The 24,113-nt window shown below is 45.2% G+C and overlaps 1 protein-coding gene across 2 annotated transcripts in view; it reads left to right on the top strand.

Moving 5' to 3' along the window:
- Nucleotides 1–16,754: 16,754 nt before the first annotated feature.
- The window catches only part of LOC147001156 (uncharacterized), a 43,463-nt gene continuing 36,104 nt past the window's right edge, over nt 16,755–24,113 (top strand). For both annotated transcript variants that reach the window (XM_085830232.1, XM_085830231.1), the window contains exon 1: nt 16,755–16,880. In XM_085830232.1, coding sequence (XP_085686358.1) covers nt 16,755–16,880 — 126 coding nt within the window. The remainder of the gene's footprint in view (nt 16,881–24,113) is intronic.

The following is a 24,113-nucleotide window of genomic DNA, read 5'->3' as shown; positions in this document are numbered from 1 at the left end:
TTCCTCCCAAGTGCTAGGATTAAAGGCATGTGCCAACACTGCCCGGCTTAACACATTGTGTCTTACCCAGCGAGCTAGCCTGGGGAAACACATTGTGTCTGTCTTTCTTCCCTGACAGAACAAGCCTATGACAGCTTCCCTGCCAGACAACATCTGTGAGTAAAGGATGCTGAGAATTCTGATGTCACCTCTATAATGGCCTGTCAGAACATCCCCTGCTTTCATGTGCCTGTGGGAATCTCTGGGGCATGTTTTCAGATCTTAAAAGATTCTATGCACACACACTTTTGAAGGTGAATCACCTGGAAAGTGGCAGACTGAGACGTCTTTGTTCCTGTTAAATGCCTCATGAGTGCCCTTTAAAAGAGAACAAAACAGACATGTTTTGATGGGAAAAACACATGAAGAATGCAGCTATTCTTTCCCCAAACAGCCATCAGCCCATCTAATTTAGGCCAATGAGCAACCAAAGCTCCCAGTTGACCTTCCCCATGAGGAACTTGTGTCCTGGTCCTGGGCCCAGAGTGGGGGTGGGGGGTAAAGAGCCTGGCCCTGGTGACAAAGGGAAACAGCTCCCCCAGGGCTGTTTAGAAAAGATGCTGTGTCTACAGTCTGCTGTGCTTCTAGGTGAATCACTTTCTGTAGCAGTATAATAGATAATCCTGAGTCCCCTTATGGAACATTTTCTATATGTACAACATAGTTCTGTGTGTTGTACAACCAAGTTTCCTAGCCTCCCAAAAGAAGAACCAGGGCTCAGAAAGACTTAGAGACTTTCCAGGGTCACATAGAGGATGTCTCTGTGGGGACAACCAGGCAGCAAGATGCAATGCCTTCACTCAGGCTTCGAGCCCTCTGTGTGCAGTGGTTGGGTGGAGAAGCAGAGGAAGCAGCCAAGGTTTCTATGGGCCTCCAGCACATCCTGATCTGTTGTGATGAGAACTGCCTGAATGTACAGTGATGGTAAATGTGTCCCTCCTACACACACAACCAACAGGAACCCATCAGCTCTGAACCACAGTACTCCATGCCAAGCACAGACTAATGGCTGTCATGCTTGGTTTCATCAACTTGTCCTGGGTTTCCATGGGGTTTCCAGGAAATTCGGCTGGTTTGTATCAACCTCTTTGAATGGGAGAAATCCCATGTTGACAAAGTGGAAGCCACAACAAATCACAGTGAAGGAGCAGGAAGCAGCTCTCTGATTTCTGACCCCAAGTGTAAGTTATCCAGGGCAGCCCTGGTCCTGAAGCTCTCTCCTTGATTCCTTAAAGGAAGGAAATGATATCTACATGGAGGAGGACTTTCTTGTAAATGACTTGCTCTGGGTGGGCATTCTTGACCAATTTACCATCTCTCATTCTTGGGAGTGTTTCCCTCTCTCCTTACCCTAACTAGGGAAGTCCTATAGAAAGTCCTTAACACCCACTGAAGGGCCACCCAAGAGACAGCAGTAGGTTGCCCTGCATGCCCATGTGTGGTGATGGCATCAAAGCCAGAATTCAGAACAATCAGTGCCACACTTCCTATTATTCTGCCTCTTCATTCCCCCATAACTGTGTGCAACTCCTTGGTCTTGCCTCAGGAAGCCAGGCATGTGGTAGCCTCTCTGTGACTCCCCTTCAGCACTCCTTAGTGGGCAGGTAGGCATGAAAGCCAATGAACATATGTTTCTGTAATTAAGTCCCTTAGAATAGGACTTTGGTCTCTCAGAACAGAAAGAGCCCTGACTAATACAGAGGGATTTTAGACAGTATGTGGAATGCTGAGCAGTGTGAACTGGTAGGAAGAGGAGACCCCTGGGAGGTGTTGGAGACTAAAGGGACATCCTCATATATGTTCTGTCACCCAGAGAATCTCCTAGGTGCTCCTATAAGTGTGCTCCTGTGTTGTGTCCCTATTCCAAGTGTGGTCCTTTCTAGGAACACCCTCTAATCCTCAGTTGTTAACTGCTGATCATGTTTAAGACACTGTGTGAAGACCTTATCCAAATAAGGTGCTTACAGCAACACAGAGGCAAAACCTGTATTGTTAGAAAAATCAGACTGGTTGAACCAGCTTCAGGAGTTCCAGAAGTCTGAACAGAGATATAAATGTCCCTTTGGGTGACTCTGAGAGCCCAGCTGTGAGGCTGGAAGGTGACAGAAAGGACAGGCAGGGTGGTCTGGTACCTTACCAAGTTCGGGAAAAGACAGGAGAGACCCACTAAGGAAGACAGGTGTTTGCGTGTGTCTGCTTGGGGACAACTTGATTGGTGACTCTGTGAGTAGCAGTGTCATTACAGGAGAGGCTCATGACAAACATTGAGTATAATGGGCAGGTAGCTTTGTCACATGACCCTTGAGCATCAGGTATGGAGGCATTTCTTACCTGTGGGCAAAATTGGGACACAGTGTCTAGGCAGAGCTTGAGAACTGAAGGATGAGGTCAAGCCCAGCTTTGCTCTGCGACAATGAGTGTGCCACTTTGCCTTTCTGAACTTCAGAGGGCATATTAGTGCCTGCCCCCATTTTGTCTACCTACAGGTAAACCAGATAAAATCTTGTCACTCCTTGCATACCATTTGCATATCTCTTACTAAGGCAGCAATAAAAAGGTACAAAATGGGTAAGCACATTTTTACAAAAACTTGAACATATAAGTAATAGCAATTTGTGGACTGGAATGTGGGGACGATTCCGTTTTCTGGGATGACTACAAAGACAGATGGAGTTTGGGGTCTAAGTGATGGAAATAACCTTGCAGGTCTAAGTTAAACCCAGGCCTGAGGATAGGATGAGAGTTTGGACATGCTTTCCCTCCTGCATGCTGCTGCTGTCCCAAGGCAAAGCTGTCACTCAGGAAGCATGACATGTAAAACTTCATCTGTTCCATGAAAAGTCAATTGTCTCTTCCCAGACATTGCCTTCCCTGGGTGATAGATGTGAGCTATTAGCGTGCCCTTGGCAAAGACCTTGCCATGTTTTAATTCTGTCTTTCTGGCTGGACTGTCCCTGGCCCAGACCCCTTTGGGGACCCAAGTCTGGGATCTGCCGACACTGTGGAAACTTCCCAAACTCACTTAGATCCCCAAAGTCTCTCCTGTGGGCTGTGCAGGGACCTCAGTGCCCTTGGCTCTTGTTACTCTCCTATGTGGCTTTTGTTAAATCATCTGTGATCAGAGCAGTTTATACAAAGAACTTTAACAGCAGGAGATGAAACAAATACCTCCCTGATGTGGGCAGAGACCTGTGTTGGTTCTTTTTTCAGAGCAAACTTGGACATCTTCACCTTGTGACCATGACAATGGAGCAAGCTGGTTGCTGAGATCTATTTGAGATCACATTCTATTTTAGTCAGCTCAGGCAGGCAGCTGTGAATAGTCTCAGTGGGACTGACTGACCATCCAGCTTCCACATAGAAAACTTTAATGCTCAAGCTAGGAAGAGGGGGGCTGGTGGGGGTGACCAGGCTGCAAGGCCAGGCCTACTAATGGCTTTTCTCTGGGAGAAGTAACATTTTGATATCACTATCCTTCTTCTTGGTAAGTTATCAAGAATGTAAGGAGGACTCTGAAGTGCTATCTCCAAGAGCAGGCATGTTCCTCCCATGGACAAACCAAATACAGCTGTCTCTTCTCCCATCTGATTTAGGCAGCTTGTTTTTATTCCCTTGCCAAGAAAGGTGCACTGTGCAGCCAGCTTAGTTTGAAACCTAAAAAGACATATTCCTTTAGCTTATGTTATACCACCTCCATATTGACCCTGATCCTTAGAGTCTGGCTTATATAGAACATTCACAGAAGGACAACCAGACAGCAGGGAAGCACCTGTGCTTACAGATGGGCGTGCACCACTTTGAAGTGATGTTAGCTCACTGAGCCAGCTGACTCTTGTTTGTAAGGTGTTCGTGGAGAGCCTACCAAACAGATAGTTAAAATGGTGAAGTATGACAGAACACAGGCCACACATCCTTTCTGTAGTGGTTTGAAATAGAAATATCCCCTAGAGCAGTGCTTCTAAATCATCCTGATGCTGTGACCCTATAATACAGTTCCTCATGTTGTGGGGACCCCCAACCATAAAAGTATTTCACTGCTAATTCATAACTGTAATTGTGCTACTGTAGTGAATCATAATGTAAATATCTTATATGTGACTCGTATTAAAAGGTCATTTGACTCCCCCAAGTGTTCGCCACCCATGGGTTGAGAATCACTGCCCTATAGGCTCAGGGATTTAAACAGCAAATCTCCAGTTGGTGGTGCTGTCAGAGGAAGTTTAGGAGGTATAGCTTTGCTGGATCAAGCATAGAATAGGGGTGGGCTTTCAGAGTTTATAAATGCTCCCCACTTCCATTTCTGCTCTTCTCCTCTTTCTGAATGGAGTTGAAGATGTGATCTTTCAACCTCCTCTTCCTCCATCTGTGCCTGTCACTTCCTGCTGTGCCTTCCTGCCATGAGAGACTTGTATCCCACTGTAGCTATGAGCTAAAACAAACCCTGTCTTCCATGAGTTGTTTTTGGTGAGGGGTTTTGTTATAGCAACAGAAAAGCAATGAACCCACTTTCCCTTTCTATCATCCCATGGGATCTGCTTTCTAAGGAATTGATGGGGAAAAACACAGAACATAGATTTTTGCTTCTGTGAGGCTTAGTGTGCCAGCTTAGTCTTATGATCTTGGAAATTCCTCCTTCTTACTCCATGGCTAGATATGCAATGATAGACCTTGCTTTCTCTCTGGAGAAACATAAGCAGCATCTACTCCCTCCTCCTAAGGCCCCAATGACAAACCAACATATGTTTCTACTGAGGATCATCCAGCAGAACCAATGAGTTTACTGAGGTTATGTCCTGGTTAGTTTTTTCTCAACTTGACACAAGCTAGAGTCAAACAGAAAGAACCACAATTGAGAAAATGCCTCCATCAGATTAACTATACGCAAATCTGCAGGGTTTTCTTGACTAATAATTGAGAGAGGATGACCCAGCCCGCCATGGATAATGTTCCCCTAAGCACATGCTCTTGAACAGCATAAGAAAAGAGGTTGAGTAATCCATGGGAGCAAGCCAGTAAGCAGCATACTTCCAGGGCTTTTTTTTTTTTTTTTTTTTTTTTTAGTTCCTGCTTCCAGGTCTCTGCTTTTAGCTCCTTACCCGACTTCCTGTCATGATGGACTACAAGCCGTAAGATGAAATAAACCCTTTCCATCCCAAGTCACTTCCTTTAATGGCAGTCTATCCCACCAATAGAAAACAAACTAAGCAAACTATTTCCTTACAGTGTGGGGGTGAAGAGTTACAAGCAGGTACACGGGTGACCCCTAAGAAGGAACACTGGAAACTCTTCACACAGCACATCTGATACATCCCATCTAACTACATCCCCTCCACAGCCATTGTGCTTTAGTAATCCGTAAGCTGCAGACTAAGTACAATTAGGGCAGAATTGAATTAAATGCCTGCAAGGAGAAGCTGGAGTCTCTCCCAAGGATCCAGGGACTCCTTTTCTGAGGGAAGGTCAACATTCCACAGGTTGCTTCTGATGGTCTCTTGAGAGAATGCATGGTTGATCTGATAAAGATGGTGTCTGTTATTGGTCAGAGGGCTGTGTTCTACAACAATGTTCACCTGCTAAAGGCCCTCTGGCCAGCATTCCAGTATCAGTTTTCCTGCTATTCAGCTTAGTCCTTGGGATCAAGCCCTCTGGGTTGGGGTCAGAGATCAGCTCCATTAACAGTAGCAGCAATAGGTGTGGGACTGAAGGACCCAGGTCTATCTTCTGAAGGCCTCTTTCTACTTCTCATGCCAGCTGTTCTTCATTTTGAGTACAGCACTTTGGTAAGCCTGAAGACAGAGGTTTGGACACCAGTGTTTTAGCACCAAAAATTTTTCTCACCCAGTAATCCCGTCTTTTTTTTCTTTCTGAGAAAAGAAAATGATCCCCTGAATTTGCATACATATGTGGTATGTGTGTGATATATACAGATTAATAATGATAAAAGTGATAAAATAATAATTTTTAAAGTGTAAATGAAATAAAAATATTAGAAAAGGGGTCCTTCATGAACATGGTGAGTGGATGAATGAAGAAATGAGTGAAAGAATGAGTGAATCTCAGTTTTCAAGGATTCGTACATAGAAATCAGCTTACCATTTCAGCAAAGATGTTACGTGCATTCCGAGTTCAAGTCCCAACCTGCTTCTTCCTAAACTGATTAATCTCAACTAAAGACTGACAGGATTTAGTCACAAATTCAGTCAAGCTTCTCACCCAAACACCCCTTCAGGTTTTCAAACCTCACAAGCTTTACTATGTGTAGTCTCAGGGGAGCTCTTTTCATCATGGAGAAGTTACCTATTTCTCTTATTTCCAATGTCACCCATAGGACATGGAGCTCAGGAAATCTGCAGGTCGATCTTGCCAACTGTGAAAGACAAGGGGACCCTTCCTCCCCATAGTTCCATGTCACACAGTCTGCATGGCCTTCTGCCCTGCTTCACTGAAGCCTACTGTGAGTTTACACCTCCCATGTAGGTCTGTGTTCAAGAGACTTCTATTCCAAATCATGCAATATTGGGAGAATGCTCAAAACCCCACTCCTTGGGCGAAGGAACAGCTCAATGGCAAAGTGCTTGTCTGGCAAGCTTAAGACCTTTGGTTTGACTCCCCAGGACAACAACAGCAACAGCCAAACCTAACCAAATCAATAAAAAAAAAGCTCTCTTCCCCTTTCCTCTAGAAGCTTGTTTGTGGAATGTTAGCAACACACAGGGCCCACCTATCCTTTACAAGATTTTTGGGTCTTAGATGGACAGTGTCCTCCAGTAGAGAAAGACAGTGACTAAAGGCATTTTCTATGATTCAAAGGAGGACCTTTCTGTACACACACACACACACACACACACACACACACACAAACACCAGTATAAATGTATCCATTCAAAAAATACAATTAAATCAAGTGCTGGGTTTTAAGGACATAAAGCTGAAAGGATTATATACCTGATCTTCAGCAAACTCATCTAGTGACAAAGACAGACCTGTAAGTGGAAAGTGTTGTGTGTCACTCACTTTTACATAACTGTGACGAAATGAAAGAATCAATTTACGAGGAAAGAGTTAGTTTTTGGCTCATGGTTTCTGTCCATGGTTGCTTGGCCCTGTAGCTTTGGGCCTCTAGCAACTTAGTGCATCATGGTAGCAGCTTGTAGCACGTTTACCATGGCAGAGAAGCAGGGAGGGGAAGGGGAGCAAGGTCCCAACAGAGCCTCAAAGGCATGCTCCCAATGATCTAACTTTCTTCCCCAGGCCACACCTAGAGGAGCAATTCTTCAAACTTGGGTCTTTGGCAGACATTTCACATCTAAGCTACCACATGCTATAACAGAACAAGGTGCCATGGGAAGTGTTGAAGATATGCTCAACATGGCAAGGGAAGAAGGGAAGGAGTGCTCTTGAATTTTAAAGCTTGCAAGCTGAGTTTTGAAACATGGGAATGAATTCATCAGGTAGACTGAAGTGGAAGTCAGCCCTAGTGGATGAAATGTTGGTTGGCTTCTGTAAAGCACAGAAGACCATGTGGTAATCTGGGTTCAAGGCATTCTTTTTGGTTTTTGTTTTCTCCAGACAGAGTATCACTATGTAGCCCTGGCTGACTTGGAACTCACTATGGAGATCAGGCTGGCCTCAAACTCACAGAGATCTACTTGCCTCTGCCTCTCAAGTGCTGGGATTCAAGGCATGTACCACTATGCCTGGATTTCAAAATGTTCTTAAATTCCCAATCAGGGAGATACTTTGAAAATGCAAACCTTCTTGAAGTGGTTTGGTGACTTTCCATGAGCAGACAACCTGAGTTTGATCCTGTGACCTAAATCATGGGAAGATAGAACAACCAATTCCTGCAAGTTGCCCTCTGACCTCATGCTAGGGCAAATGCACACTCCCTTATATGTATGCACCAGCCCCCACCCCCAACACTAATTGTGTAATTATAAATAAAGTAGGAACTGGGGCTGGAGAGATGACTCAGTGGTTAAGAGCAATGACTGCTCTTCCAGGGGTCCTGAGTTCAATTCCCAGCAACCACATGGTGGCTCACAACCATCTGTAATGGGGTCTGATGCTCTTTTCTAGTGTGTCTGAAGACAGCTACAGTGTACTCATATACATACAATAAATAGATACACCTTAAAAAGAAATAAAGCAGGAACTGAATGAGGAAATGCCTCAGTCAATAGACTATGGTTCAATCTCTGGGTACAAGCAAGGTTGGAGGAGAAGTGAGTCAGCACAGTCAGGTATTCTGGGCCATGAAGGATCTTTTACAGCATATTGAAGAATTTAGGGTTTATTCGTAGACTGTAGGGAGACCCTGGAAGATTTTGAGCCACTTAAAACTACATTTGCTTTTTAGAAGGATCACTATGGGAAAGAGTCTGGCACCCAGTAAACAGGGTGATTGGAAAATTGATTAACCCAGAGATAGGAAGATTTATTATGAAATAATACTTGCAGATGAGGAGAGACATAAATGGATAAGGGCACAGTGGGAAATGAGGGCTCAGAACCACAGGTTCGTGGATAATAAACTGAAATATCCAATCCAATGGCACGTGGATTCGTTACCAACTGATTGTCGATAGTTGAAGAGGAAGAGCCCGGAAAGTGGTGCTGAAGATTCTGCTCTGATAACTAGAGGGAGAAGAACAAAGACAGGGAACAGTGGGCAAGAGAAGCGTCCACTCCCTGTGGGTTGGCAGCCACTGGGACCTCCGTGAAAGTGAGCATGTTTTACTGAACCAAGTAGTTAATCTGACAAGGGACCTGTTGAAGTCAGGGGTACAATTACTGTGCTGTAACAGCATGACCAAAGCAACTTGGGGGAGAAAAGGGCTCATTTGGCTTAGGCTTCCACCTCACGGTTCATCATCAAAGGAAGTCAGAACAGGAACTTGAGCAGGGCAGAAACCTGGAGGCAGGAGCTGATGCAGAGGTCATGAAGGAGTGAGTGCTAGTTATTGGTTTGCACCTCTTGGCTTGCTCAGTCTGCTTTGTTATAGAACCCAGGACCGCCAGCCCAGAGATGACAGCACCCACAATTCACTGGACCTCCCCCACCTAATTATGAAATTGCCTTAATTTCTTCATTAAGAAAATGCCTTACAGCTGGATCTTATGGAAGCATTTTCTAAATCTAGATTTCTCCTCTCAGATGACTCTAGCTTGTGTTAAGTTGACATAAAACTAGCCAGGACAGGATCTGTAGGGTCTTTTGCCATGTTGAGATCAGACTTCAGACAAGTCTGAAGCCTGCTTATATGGGCTATGAGTCCCCTGAGACATGAAGGATGGAGGTTACTCCTGGTTTGCCATCAGTGCTCTTCCTGGTTCACTGTAGTGAGCAGCATCTTCCAGGGATGCTGCTTGTTCCTAAAAGCTCCAGGCTGGATCGCTGTGTCATCTTTTTTGGAACAAAAACAAAGACCACATTGATCAGCTGGCAACCCTGATGTCAAATCCCTTGGTCTTGGCCTTGCTGGGCTGCCATCTCCAGCTAATTACTCAGAGGGACCCAGAGAGCCTGCCTAACCAGACATTTCTACAGGTGTGGCACATGCAGGGACTTTTTCGTTGCCACTCTTAGGGGTTCTACCCAGGGGAGGGTTCAGGGCATGACCGTGGCGAGGCTGGGAGCCCGTAGGAAACTTTGACCAGGACAGGAGGTAGTTGCTTCTGCGTTCACTTCTTGGCACTAGTAAGTGGTACTCACCAAAATGAAATGCAGAGTCAGCCAGTGAGATCAGCATTGGCTGTGAAGCCCAAGCTGAGTGGGAGAGGTCAGGGGAGAGAGAGGAGAGGGGAACTGGAACAAACAGAACCGGAATGTAACTCTGTTTTTTAAGCACTAACAGGAAATGAATGTTTGGGGGCAAAGTGCCTGGCTCCCCACTGCTGTTGGGGGAATTATGCCCAACCCTCAGGCTGCTAGACTTAGTTTTTTAAGCAAAATCAAAAAGCCTCAAGAAAACAATCTATAAGCTTTTTGCAAAGAAAGCCCCACAACAGGGCATCAGACACTAGGAATTCCACTGCACTGAGAAAACAGTCTGTAGGGACTAGGTCACCTCTGTGATTTGGGCATTGCTTCCACTTACAGGTAGCTCAGAATCCTACAAGCAAATCCCTCTGCCTCAAACACATACCAGGAGAGCAAAGGAGTGATCCAAGCATGGATATTAGACACTTTCAGCTCCATTGGGAACGCTTTTGGTCTTAAAAATATTTCTCATTATATTTGTGTGAGCATGCACTAATGTAGAAATCAGAGGGCACTCTGCAGGACTTGGTTCTCTCATCTACCATGTTGGTTCTGAGAACTGAACTTAGGTCACCAGGCTTTGTGGCAAGTGTTTTTCCCTACTTTTTGGCCATGTTTATTCTCGAGTCATTATTTTGTAGATGGATCCTCAGAGGATTGCTGGATTGTGGGCTCTGGAATGGGCTCACTGCTCACTTACTTCCAAGAATGACCCCCTGCCTGCCTACACTCATAAAGAAATTCCCAACACTCTGGCTTTGAGCTTCTCCACCTAACTGCCACATAAAGCTTCTGAATTTTGTTTGATGGAAAATACTGGAAATCCTATTAAGCATACAAGCTACCTGAGCTCCTCTCCTGAAGACTAATTTTAAAGGTCTAAGTAAGGCCTCCCAGAATCTAGATTTGGAAAATGAGGTCAGGGCAAGTGTACTTATTGGGCAAGCATGACTTGAGTTCAAAGCCTAGCACACATGTATAGAGGAATTTTAATTCAGCAGCATGGCAGCTCTGGCACGGGATCACATCCAAAATATGATCATGGCTTGGACCATGGTCATTGCAACCATAGCCCCAGTAGGTGAGAAAAGATGCTGAGGACTGTACCTATGGCAACCCAGGAGTGGAGAGGCCTAGGATGGCCATGAGAAAAGACACAGCATTCTGAACAGGTGGAGACGGGAGGTTTTGCTGGACTATTCTGTGTGTTGGAGTTTATAGCCCATCCTTGGATAATACTTCTGAAATAACGTGGGGCTGCTGTTGATGGAATGAATCCCAAGGTGAGCACCCACATGGCAGTTCACAACTGTCTGTAACTCTAGCTTGAGGAGATCTGACATCCTAACACAGACATTCATGGAGGTAAAATACCAGTGCACTACAATGAAAACAAATATTTTCTTTAGAAAAGAAAAAGAAAACTATTGTGGAAAAATAAAGAAAAAAGATAGACATGAGCTCTGGACTACTGGTCATGGTGGGTTTTTTCCTCAGCAATAGGAAGGTACTAATATGACTGCTGTCCTTATGAAAGGAGAAATGTGGAATGCTTGCCCAGTTCCAACTAGGCTGTCCTCTCATTCTGTGGTCTCACCATTTTCATGCTCCCTTACCAGAACTTCCCTTACATTCGTTCTATCTTCATCTACTTATTCAGCTAATCTTATCTTCTAGTATCTGTCTCTATTAACTACAGATCTCCTGTATGAAAATCAATCTCTGTGATATCTTCTTCTATGATCTAGACATGTCATCTATTTCATCTGCATTTTGGTTTTGTTTTATTTTTAGTTTTTCAAGACAAGCTTTCTCTGAATAGCCTTGCCTATCCTAGCAACTCAGCATTTAGATCAGGCTGGCTTTGAACTTGCAAACATCCGATTGACTCTGGCCACAGAGTACTGTGGTTAAAGAATCAGGCTACCATGCTCGGCTATTTTATTTATCTATTGTCTTTATTATCTACCTAGCTCTGTCTTCTCTTTTATTATCTCTTCATCTACGGGTCATGTACCTTATTATTCCCTATCATCTATAGATAGTATTGTATCATCCATCTCTCTTCTATTGTCTTTTACCTATCACATATATCATTATTTTCTATCATCTTGTCTGTCTATCTATCTATCTATCTATCTATAATTTATCTATCAATCTATCTATCTGGTCATCTGTCTTCTATTAACCACCACTATCATCTATAATCTATATTTGTCAACCATTATCTACTTTCCTATTTTGTGGTATTGGGGATGAAACCAGGGTTTCCTGGGTAAATTTATGTACTTATTCATCTATCTCTTTTCGTATATGAACTTGACACAAGCTGGAAGAGTGAACCATAATTTTTAAGAAATGCCTCCACAAAACTGACCTATAGGCAAGACTGTAGGACATTTTCTTAATTAGTTACTATTAGGGTTAGGCCCTACCCATTTGGGCACCTCTGGGCACGTGGTCCTGGAATGTATAAGCAGGCCAAGCAACTCATGAGGAACAAGCCAGTAAGTAGCCCTTCTCACTGGCCTTTGCTTTAGTACCTGCCCTGAGTTCCTGCCCCTACTTCCTTTAATAAGGAACAGTGATGTGGAAGCAAAAGACGGAATTTGTAGGAAGCCGTGATAATACGTGCTGTCACTAGATGGCGCTAAGCTCCATTGTGCGCATGTGCCTGAGCAAATGCCTGCCAAGTCACTAGTCCATCCCCTGGGACATTTGAGACTGTGGGTGGAACCGCCAGTAGTATTAACACGTCACACCTGTGGGTATATATAGCAACACGTTTCTATCCTTCTTTGTTCTACCTCACGATTATAAATAAAGTGTAACCACGAAAGGTCTTGACTTGTGTTCTGTGTGTGTTCCTGCGGGACTGGAATAGCACAGGACAAATATCTAAAGGTCCCTGGTTCATTCCCAGGTTTCGGCACCAATTTGTCCTGCCTTGGCCTTGGTGTCATGGTGGGGCTCAGATGGGGACTAGGAGGAGTTAGGGCACTGAGGGTACTATCCTTGGAAGCAATTAAGGGAGTTTTCTTGGGAACCTCCATTAGTTCTCTCTCTCTCTCTCTCTCTCTCTCTCTCTCTCTCTCTCTCTCTCTCTCTCTCTCTTTGTTTTTTTGTTTTTTTTTTTTTGTTTTTTTTTTTGAGACAGGGTTTCTCTTTATAGCTCTGGCTGTCCTGGAGCTCACTTTGTAGACCAAGCTGGCCTCGAACTCAGAAATCTGCCTCCATTAGTTCTTATTAAAGCGAGTTCTAAAGTAGGGAGTTTGATGTCTGTTTTTCTGGCTTCCAGCCCGTGATCAATCTTACAAGTAAATGATGTCAACATTATGTTACCACCTACGTGAAGCTACATGGAAGGGGCTGCTTGATCTTAGACTGTACACCTCTGTCCTAGTTTGTTTTCTGTGCTGTGATAAAACACTGATTAAAACGAACTCGAGGAAGGAAAGGGTTTCACTGGGCTACAGGTTATAGACCATCATTCAGGAAAGCCAAGGCAGGAACTGGAGTCAGGAGCTGAAGCAGAGACTGTGGAGGAATGGTGCTTACTGGCTTGCCTTCCTTGATCTACTTAGCCTCTTTCTTACACAGGCCAGGCTCACCTGCCTAGGAATTGTGCCACCCACAGTGGACTGGGCCATCTACATCAATTAATAATCATGAAAATGTCATACAGACATATCTGAATCCCAATCTGATGGAAACAATTCCTTGACTGAGATTCTCCTTCCAGTTATATCTAGGTTTGTGTCCAGTTGACAAAACTAACCAGGGCAGCTTCCAAAACCACTAGCTAACTTCCTCCCCTCTCCCCCCTCCCCTCGCTGTTGAACCCACGGGCTCCATATACTCCAGACCAGCAGTAACAATGTACCATTTTGGCAACATCCTAGCTAACCTCCTCTTCTTCAAAAATTTCAACCTCAGGTATATTAGAGCAACAGAAACAGACCAGTACACACAAGGTAAAAAAAAAAATAGGACTATAGTCTTTTATATGAAAAATATAGGCTCAAATATATATGGATTCATAATTTCTCAGACTTTAAAACTTACATAGTTTTACATGGTATGTATTTTGAACCAGCCCCTAGTGAGGTCTAAAAGAATACTGTATGATCAAAGGCATTTATATTTTATAGCAAAACATAAATGTTTGTATGGGATGGGATAAGTGAAATTTTATATTGCCTCAATTCAGTTTTAGGACAATTTTATCCTTGAGAATTATTATATCTTTTTTGAGTCAGGGTTTCTCTGTATAGAACCCTGGCTATCCTGAAACTCACTTCGTAAACTTGGCTGTCCTTAAACCCATAGAGACCAACCTGTCTCTGACTCCTGACTGCTGGGGTTAAAGGGATGTGACACCATGCCCAACAAGAATTATTTTTAAAAATAGATTATTTCAGGTATTTTTTAAAATAAACTTAGTGGTGTCCGTGTCTCTAATGGTAATATCAGCATCTTCTTTTCTGGATGCATTAAAAATATGTAAATGAGGGCTGAGGTAGTAACTCTGTGTTCGAGCACTTGCCTATAGGTTCAAGGCCTTGGATTCAATCCTCAGCACCACATACAAAGGAGTGGGTAGTGTTCTCTTGATTCCTGTTCAACATTTAAACTTTAAATTATGTTCATGTCTGTGTGAGTGTGTCTGTGTGTGTGTATCCCTTTGTGTGTGTCTCTGTGTGTGTTTCTCTGTGTATGTGTGTGTCTGTGTCTCTCTGTGTCTGTGTGTGTCTGTGTGTGTATGTTTTTGCGTGTGTATCCCTTTATGTGTGTCTATGTGTGTGTTTCTCTGTGTATGTGTGTGTGTCTGTGTCTCTCTGTGTCTGTGTGTGTATGTGTGTGTCCCTGTGTTTGTATGTGTGTATGTCTCTGTGTGTGTGTGTCTGTGTCTGTGTGTGTCTCTCTGTGTGTCTCTGTATATGTGTGTCTGTGTGTCTGGGTGTCTATGTGTCTGTGTGTGTGTGTTAGACACATTGATTAGTTTGACTGGTACTATATTATGTCAAGGAAAAACACTACTTTCTTTTAACTTCCCAAGGCATCACAGAGACCAGGTCTCCAAAAACAAAACCTTGAAAAGTCACAGGGAATATCCTTCAATTTCAGAGAAAAACAAAAGGACTTATAGGTGGGAAAAGAGGCAGAGGGATCAGAAAATTGCTTCGTGCAGGAGAGCCTGTACTATAACACAATACCCTCGAGTTATACATGCTGAGATAGATGTGTTCCTGAGACACTAAATGGAAGGATGTTCACAATGGTGGAAAGTGGCAGAGAGTGGCAGAGTTTTGGGATTTCAGTTTATTGCCTTGTGCTGGAATAAAAGCTACCCACTGGCACAGCTATTTTTGAAGGCTGAACTTATTCACAGGCAGTGCTGGTAAAATACCAGAAGCCATACATAATGTCTAACCTCAGCTGCTACCTCATACAGCAGATTTGTACATGGGAGCCTTAAAAAGATTGATTGGTCTACTGTCCTATGGCAGCAGGAGACCACTTTTATTTCCCATGTTGGGTTTACAATGTCCCTCACATTCCCTCCTTTTCAGACACACAAAAGTTTTTTGTAAAGTTTCTCTAGGCTGTGTTGTTGGCAGCAGCAGTAACTGCCTCTTGCCTCGGGGAGTTAGATGGTGTGATTTTTGACTAGTGTCTTCAGAACCTCTGGGTTTTTAAAATACAGCTGAGAATTTCTGAATGAGATATAGACGAAAATGTCCTAATTCAGATGATTTTTATTGGCCCAGTTTTGTCTGTGATCAGTCAGCTGTGGGTTGGAGTACTCTCTGAGAACCATCAGGCATAATATGCGCCCCCCCCCCACCATGCTCTACCTCTGGTTCTCTTGGGTATTCCCCACTTCCCACCCCACATCAGTACATTCTATGATGTTCTCAGGGTGAAGCCTGGCCTAGCACCCTAAAACTGTCATCAAGTAACTGGGAGTGTCCCTAATTGTACAAGCTTAGGGAACAGGATGCTTACTAGGGGTTGGAGTATTCTTCCAAGTCGAAGGTCATGGGTTTGAATTCCCATTCGGCTTGTACCATGGTCAACTCCCTATGCAAAATACCTGCCTTTACCCCTGGCTTCTTAAGGCTGTGAGAAGGCACACAGACAGAACATGGTCCCCATCATTGCATCCCAAACTGTCCCTACATCTTGTCCCGCTAAAGTGCCCTGGAGGATTTCACTGTCCTGTAGGGGGCGAGCTACCCACACTGTCTCACTGGCCCTTCCCTGAGGTTCTGGTGGGGAATTCAGGGGGTCCTGAGCCCAAGGGTGGGATTGGGGAGTAAAAGGGTGGGCTCCCTTCCAGCCCGGAAGCCAGTATCCCCGGTTCCACTCCACGCCCTCTGGGCAATGTTGCTAGACGTCATGGCAGGTGCGGGGTGGGAGGCGGGCACCGCAGCTCAGGAGAGGGCGCGCCCTCGAACGCCAGCACTACCCGAAGGCAGATGCAACCCAGCAGCCCACAGCCACTGACAGGCCCTGAGCGCACATAGCCCTCCTTGCTGAGGCCTCAGCTTCCTGGCGGCTCGGTAGCGGCGGGCGCCCCGATTGGCGGCCAGGTCTGGGCCCCGCCCCGCCGGGCGGGCCTCCGCGCCCTCCCCAGCCGGGCCCTCCCCTTTCCGCTGGAGGCGTCACGGACAGAGGCTTGGTGGCGCGTGGTTCCCGCTAACGGTGCGCGCCAGCTGCTGGGCTCCTTTGCAGAGGACTCGGTAGCTGCAGCTCCTGGAGCACAGCGGGCAGAGCGGCGGGCTGCGCGCGCCCCTGCTGCCACCGGGCGTCCCGCGGTGGCTCCCGCGCCCCGCGGCGACTTCCGCGCCCGCGCTTCCCTTTGTTCAAGTCCCCAAGCGGCGGCGGGGTAGGAGCCCGCGCCCTGGGCGACTGAGGCTGCCGCAGTCCACGCCCCGGCGCCCTGGCGATGCCGGACCAGATCTCTGTGTCGGAATTCGTGGCCGAGACCCTTGAGGACTACAAGGCGCCCACGGCCTCTAGCTTCACCACGCGCACGGCCCAGTGCGGGAACACCGTGGTGGCCATCGAGGAGGTGAGCGGTAGCGTAGCCCGCGCCGGGCGGGAGGCTAGGGTCGCGGGGATCGCGCTGCGTCCTGGGCACCCGGTAGGCTTCCGCGCCTGGTGACCGATACCCAGTGCCCTCCGCCTGCGCCCACACCCGGGAAAAGTTTCTGGTCCCCCAAAGCCGGACGCAGCCGGGCCAGCAGTGCCCGACACAGAAGCCCTTTGTTCCCTGCTCTAGGGAGAGGCTGCTTGACCACCTTGGGCCTTTTTTTGGGAACGCTCCTGTCTGTTCCCATTTCCAGCGCAGGGTTTCAGGTCCTTTGCTCCCATCCTCGGAAAGGTCAACTTTGGCTGCATACTGCGTGGCGGCTGCGAGCCGGGGACCCCTGCGAGCTCTGCGGCCCCGGAGTGATAGGTCTCTCTGCGCGGACCTCTCCAACTTGTTCCGGAAGTAGCCCGGCGGGAGCAGCTGTGGCTTCTGAGCCAACATGTAGAGCAGTTCCAGGGACCCCAAGCTGCTTAGGCACGGGTGCCCATCCCATCTTGGGAGGCCTGGCAGTGCCCACTACTTGCCACAGAGCAGCGCTGTAGAGGGATGTGGAGAATGGTTTCTTTGAGGTCCAAAAGTTTTTTGGTGGCCGCTTCTGGGCTACCTGTGTGGTGCCTGTTGACAGTATGATCAGCTCCTGTGCCCTTAACCTGGAAAGGGCCTGCATAGTCATTGTATTGAGTGGCTAAGCCGCGAGCTCTCCAGATCCTGGGGAAGAGGGACTGCGAGAAGGAAGCAATTTGGTTTGAAAATTGAAGCAGGATTAGAAGAGGCTGTGTGAGTCCAGAGACCACGGCTGTCCACAGCTTGGGAAAGCCTCACTTACATCATTTTCTTTACCTCCCCAACAGAATTTAGAGTTTCGTGTTTTCGGTTCTGTAGGCTTTGTTCGTCCAGCTAGACTCACAAAAGGTAGCTGGAGAACGAGACACACATGTGTAGCAGTAGTGAACCGATGACTACATTTCTTTTGCTCAGAATTTTAAGATCAAGGTACATATTTTAAAATACTCTTGCCAGAGGTTGGTGTTCGGAGAGCTTTTAAATTAAGCTATGTCATTACATCCTTTCCTGTTGGTTGAACAAAGCATTCACTATTAGGCTTTGGCTGGGCGGGGAGTTGGGTGGGGGACTAGACTATTATTCTTTCGTGTAAAATATTTGTCTTTGTAGACCTACACAGTCAGGACTAGACTCAATGAAAAATACTAGGTTCAGCATCCTGCTCTTGGAAGTGAGCTAGGGTATCCGTTCTTCTCCTTCATCCTCCCCCCCCCTTTCTTTTCTCTCACCTCTCTTCCAAAGGATCTGCTTGTAAATCTTTTGTAGCAAATTCAGTGAGAGCAGATTGCTTTAGTCCACTTTTGTCAGCCTGGCCTTTAGGTGCCACTGATGCCTTTAATGAGGCAGGTGGGGGATGAGGGGGATGTGAGCCCCTCCCCCACGAGGGCCTTGAAAAGCACTAGGAAGATAGTCACAGTGTTTTGAAAATACATCATTAATGCTTATGAAAATGATTACATCCAAAAAAGGTAGGATTCCCTCTGTGGAAAGGACACTTGTGTGTGATGTCCTTAAAAGACAGCCCATGTTTATAAAGTCAGGACGCTTCTCTCATTGTATTGAATCAGTTAGGTATCAGTAATACTGGCAGATGTTGGAAAGCCTGGCAAATAGGAGTTGCAATTAAAGTTGGCATGGCCTCTCTCTGATTAATTTTAGTTTATTTTGGATGAACCCAAAGCTGCTTTTCCATGCAGTGCAGGAGATTACCCAAGAGCTCAGTTACTGAGTAGATTAAAGAGAGACTGGATTTGGTCTTTCTATCAAATAGCAGGCTGGCTTCACTCAGCCTCCAAAGCAGAAAATGGATTTGAGTTGGAAACAGGGAAAACCTGAACTCCTTGCAGGCTCATCTCATTTTAAGTGAGGCCAGCATCCACTCTAAGATAATAGTGTGTATGAACTGATTCGAAGGGTGAAAGGACTCAGTGTGGATTACTTAAAATAATGCTTTCTTTCTCCTCCTACATTATTTAATGTTTACTTCCAAAACAAAAAGTTGTTCTCTGTCTAGTGTAATAACACACCATGTTTACAATACTTAGACTTTAAGCAAATGTCTTTTTATGGTCGGATGAGACATTAGGGTAGGTTTTGTGACGTACAAAAAGCTACGCATTTCATAGAAATACAACTAAAAAAATAAGTCCCTGGCCTTCTACTTAAATGAGTTATGGAATTAGTAAACTTATCTGATTAAGTTTGGCAAACCTGATTGCTCCCAATGGAGAATATGTCTAGCTGTTTGTCATTTTCTGATTGAAATAGGCTTTCTTTCTTTTTTATTTTAAAGATTTATTTATTTTTATTATATGTAAGTATACTGTAGTTGTCCTCAGACACTCCAAAAGAGGGAGTCAGATCTCATTAAGGATGGTTGTGAGCCACCATGTGGTTGCTGGGATTTGAACTTCAAACCTTCAGAAGAGCAGTTGGGTGCTCTTACCCACTGAGCCATCTCACCAGCCCCTGAAATAGGCTTTCTTGACTTACACACCTTTAGCTAGAATATCAGTAATTCAGTCAGTGCCTGACCTGTATTACAGGTATCAAACTGTTGTGTTTAATCTCTATCCGTGATGTGCAGATGAGGAATTTGAGGCTAGGAGATCAGTTCAGGTTATAGACACAGCAAGTGGAGTTTAAACTTGACTGGATGCTGCTTTCTCAAACTGCATGGCTTTTTCTAATGCTTAGTGATGGTGCATTCTCAAAACTGCCCATAGCTAGATCAGCCACCTCCAAGTCAGGCTCCATCACTTTCCAGTTGTATGAATTGGGATGAGACCCTCCCCACCCACACACTCTTTTACAGTTTTCAGTCCAGTTCACAGTCTAGATAATCATGTCTATTTCTGAAGGTTCTGGTACAGTACCCAGTAGACTTAGTAAATGGTAGCTGCTTTACCAGATTTCACTGTAGTTACTGTATAGACCCTGGAATGAGAATGGAGCAGGGGAGAAGAAAATGGATGAATGGATGAAGGTGTGCATATAAATGGAAATTGTTGTCCCTCCCCCTAGGTGTGCCTGTGTGTGACTGTGAGAGAGTGTGTGTGTGTGTGTGTGTGTGTGTGTGTGTGTGTTGGCTCCTGTGCTGACCTAGCACAGAGGCTGACCTTGCAATGCTTTGCTGAGTAAGTTCCCCACAGCCTGTCTCTGCTTCCCATGAATCCTGGGGATCCCCATGCAGGTTCACAAGCTTGTGTAGCAAGCACCTGACCCCCTAAGCTCTTGTCCCAGCCCCCATGCATTCTCTCTAAGGAGCTTATTGTCTTGGTAACAGGTGAGAGTGTAACTGGTTTGAAACTTTTTACTTTGTGTTGACTTTCTCTGGGTGACTTACTTTGCACAGTCTGCAAAGTGCAGAGCGCAACTGGTGTCAGCTTTGTGCTTTGGAAATAAGGGAGAAAATAAGTAGTTGTGGCATAAATCTGAAAACTGAGCTGCGCCACCCCCACCCTCTTCCCAGCTTTGATTTTCTTCCCAGCTTTGATTTTTGTTTCTTAGTTTATTTGAGCCTCTGGTTACTACAAAATACTCTGGAAATAGAGAAACATTGTGTGCATTCTTGGGACACTCCTGTTGTTTGTTAGGGCTTCTTCATAGCTCCATTCATTCCTACTCTGCTTATTTGGTGTTGATGTAGTTTTAAAAATAAATTTGATATTGACTCTTAAGTATTAAAATTTAATCTCCTTCCTTCCAGGACTATGACTCTCTTATTCTATTGTCCTTGGTTACCTTGGAAATCGCTTTGCTGTTCTAACTGCAAAAGGAGAATGAACATTTGGACTGTACAGACTCTCAGGGGATGCTGTTCATGGGCCCAGGCTCCGCCCAGTAGTTCCACTGGTACTTGAAGCCTGGGTCTCCTATCATCCCCAAGGTAATAGTGGCACTGTCCAGCATGCCTTAGTGGTAGAGACCAGGTCTACTGTGAAGATTGACTGGCTGGAGGACTTGTATTGAAAACAGTCTTTTTTCTTTTTGTTTTTGTTTTTTGTTTGTTTGTTTGTTTTTGGTTTTGGGGTTTTTTTGGGGGGTGGGTTTCGAGACAGGTTTTCTCTGTATAGCCCTGGGTGTCCTGGAACTCACTTAGTAGACCAGTCTGGCCCCGAACCCAGGAATCCAGCTGCCTCTGCCTCCTGAGTGCTGGGATTAAAGGCATGCACCACCACACCTGGCTATAACTAGCATTTTTATGAGCTTTAATTCTATGTTAAGAAAATGTGCTTTTGCCAGTTAGTTGCCTAATACCAAATGGTCAGCACCGAAACCAGACATATAAATAATATTATACAGATTGTGCAGGCTGTGTTTACATGTTTAGGGAATATACATATATGTATAAAATAACAAAGGAAAAGAGAGGTTATGAATTTTAAAGAGGAAGCAGGGATATGCGGGTTGGTTTTGAGAATAGAAACGATGAGATTATATTACAATTTCAAAAAATAAAGAAAAGTAATTGTAAAGTAAGAAAGCATTAAATGGGCTTATTTAAGATTATTCCTTTTTGAGAGAGGTCATATAGGCACCATGGAGTCATGTGACTCTGGGTTTCAGCAGTTGACAAAACAGGAGTTCTGACCACTCTGGTTGGTTCTTCAATGTCCTTTCACTGTACAGAGGTGGTTTTCCTTAGTGCAAGCTGGTGTCCATTGAGTCTTTGCAGGCCAGCTTCCATTGTTGTCGACTTAGAGGAGCCAAGACTGACAACTCCAGAGATATCAAGTGCTAACCCCTGAGGAGACAGGTAGCATTAGAGGCCCTTTTTAAGAGGCTTTTCTTTTCTTGTTTTACTTTTGAGTCAGGGCCTCAGGGTGGCCTTTAACTCTATGTACCAAATATAACTTTGGATTTCAGATCCTCCTGCCTCTGCCTCCACCTTTGAAGGCTGCAATTACAGCATGTCTTATCATGTTTGTTTTATGTGGTGCCAGGGATCAAACCCTGGGCCTCTTGAATGCCAGGCAAACATTCTACCAACTGAGCTGCCTCCATAGCCTCTAGAGGCATTTACTGAGGAGAGGCCTTCACTGCCACGGAGTGAGTTGTCTAATAATACACCTGGTCCCTTAGGGCTGTGGGTTCCAGAAAACCATCTGGGTTGTGTACATAAAGGCCTCATAGTGAATGGACTGAGGCTGGGTCTTCCAGGTCAGGAGATCTGTGTGTGGTGGCTGCTGCTTCTTAGAGGGGCACAAGCTAAACCATGCCAATTAAGGTAACTGTTAGGGACAGACCTTCCACCTAGGGCTGTCCTAATCATCAGGATCCATTCTTCTCAGATCAAAGAAAAAGTCTCCAAAACTAATGCCCACAGGAACATGGCAGAAGAGGGGGTACAAAGAGCATCAGAGGACACATTTGGTAAAACACTTGCTTTTGGATATAATGTGACCATTGCACCCTGGGCAGTGCCATTCCATTTATATGCACAAGATCCAGCCTAACAGATATTGAGTAATATTCCATCAGGCAGCACTAAGTGACCTTAGTAATGATGGTGATGGTGATGAAGAAGGAGAAGGAGGAGGAGGATGAAGAAGAGAAGAAGAAGAAGAAGAGGAGGAGGAGGGGATGGAGAGGAAGGAGAAATGGGGGAACTAGAAGGACAAAGAAGACACAATGGAGACATGAAGGTGGAAGTGTCAGAGAGGATGTAGGTAGAGGTAGGAATGAGAGATAGAAACAATCAAGATATACTGTGTGCACATATGAAATTGTCAAAGAATAAATTACTAACAAATAAATAATAAACCTTCCAGTCCAGCTCACCCCTGCTTCCTGACCATTGCCTTGCCTCTAAAAACCCTAACACTAAGAACCCTAATCCTTACCCTAACCCTCTAATAGGCTAACCCTAAGTCTAACCCTGCTTACTGTGAGGGAAATGTCTTCAGTATACCTTTTGAAGTGAGAAACCATTTCTTAATCTTGATCTTTTGAGATCATCAGATCCACCTTTAATCTAGGCAATAGATTCTTTTGGCATCCTACATACATAAAAGACAATGAACAGGGTTGTTCTTTCATTTTTTATACTTGCCCTATTTTTGTATTTTAGAAAAGGTGATTTGCTAGTTTGATTTTTAAAATTGGCATTGGAAAGTACTTATTTCTTCAGAATTCTGGTACATAGTGAATATCAGCTGTAATAACCTGCAACATGAGATAACCCGCCCTTGATTTTTCTAAGTTCCCTTGGCCAAGAACCTTTCTATATTAGACATTAGAGAGACATTCTATTACATTTCCTTTCTATATCCACAGAGAAATTCATTCTGATTTGAGATATGTTTATCTAGAGAACCTGTCCTAATACAACTGTGGCTTTTCTCTACTTTGCCACTGATGGCGATGTGCTGGCTAACAAGATGGCTCAACAGTGTTTCCCTTACATTTCTGGCTTTCCTCCCAGGGTTGGTTGGTACCTATCATCTGGGAAAGGGAGCTGCAGTCTCCCTGAGCCCAGAACTGAGCCACAAACAAAACTCTTGTTTCCTAAAATCCCTCTTTAATGTTCATTGCCTGGGTACCTTCCCACTCAGATTGATAACCCCACTGCACCTTGGGTAATGGGCTATGCATGCTCTTCCCCTGGATTTCAGGAAGAAGAAGGCAAGTGATGTGAGGCAAGCTCAGGCAAGGTCTGAAGTCAGGTCCTGGTAATGCAGGATCATTGCTCACAGAGAACAGGAGCAGGCAGCTGACTAGCCTGAGCTGGAATGTGTTGGGAACTAAAAGGGGACCCTGGGCAAGAAAGGAAAGGGTGGGAAGGCCCACTCCCTGCCAGAGTTCCACCTATGCTCTGGACAGAGATGTGGGAGAGCTGCCATACACTCTCTGCTCAGCCCCGGGTGGGCATCTAAGCCTTTGGCCCCCCTCTTTGGGTCTGAACAAGGGGCAGTCCAACCTGGGAGCCCCAGGACTACTTTCCTAAAGCCCTGGGGTTAATGGAGAGAGTGATGAGGGATGAGAGGTTCCCACACCTGTGAGAGTGAGCACAGTGGATCTTGACTGGAGCACATGAAGGCCTTCTATCTGGAGAGTAGAAAAGGCTCATTATGAGAAAGCCTATCCCATCCTCCAAGCGCAGTGGGCCTTGATGAACGGAGACATTCTATGGTTTTAGAGCTTTAT

Source organism: Mus caroli, unplaced genomic scaffold, assembly GCF_978045245.1.
Source record: "Mus caroli unplaced genomic scaffold, Mus_caroli_1 scaffold_14, whole genome shotgun sequence".
NCBI classification, from domain to species: domain Eukaryota; kingdom Metazoa; phylum Chordata; class Mammalia; order Rodentia; family Muridae; genus Mus; species Mus caroli.
This window is presented reverse-complemented; position numbering and strand designations above follow the sequence as displayed.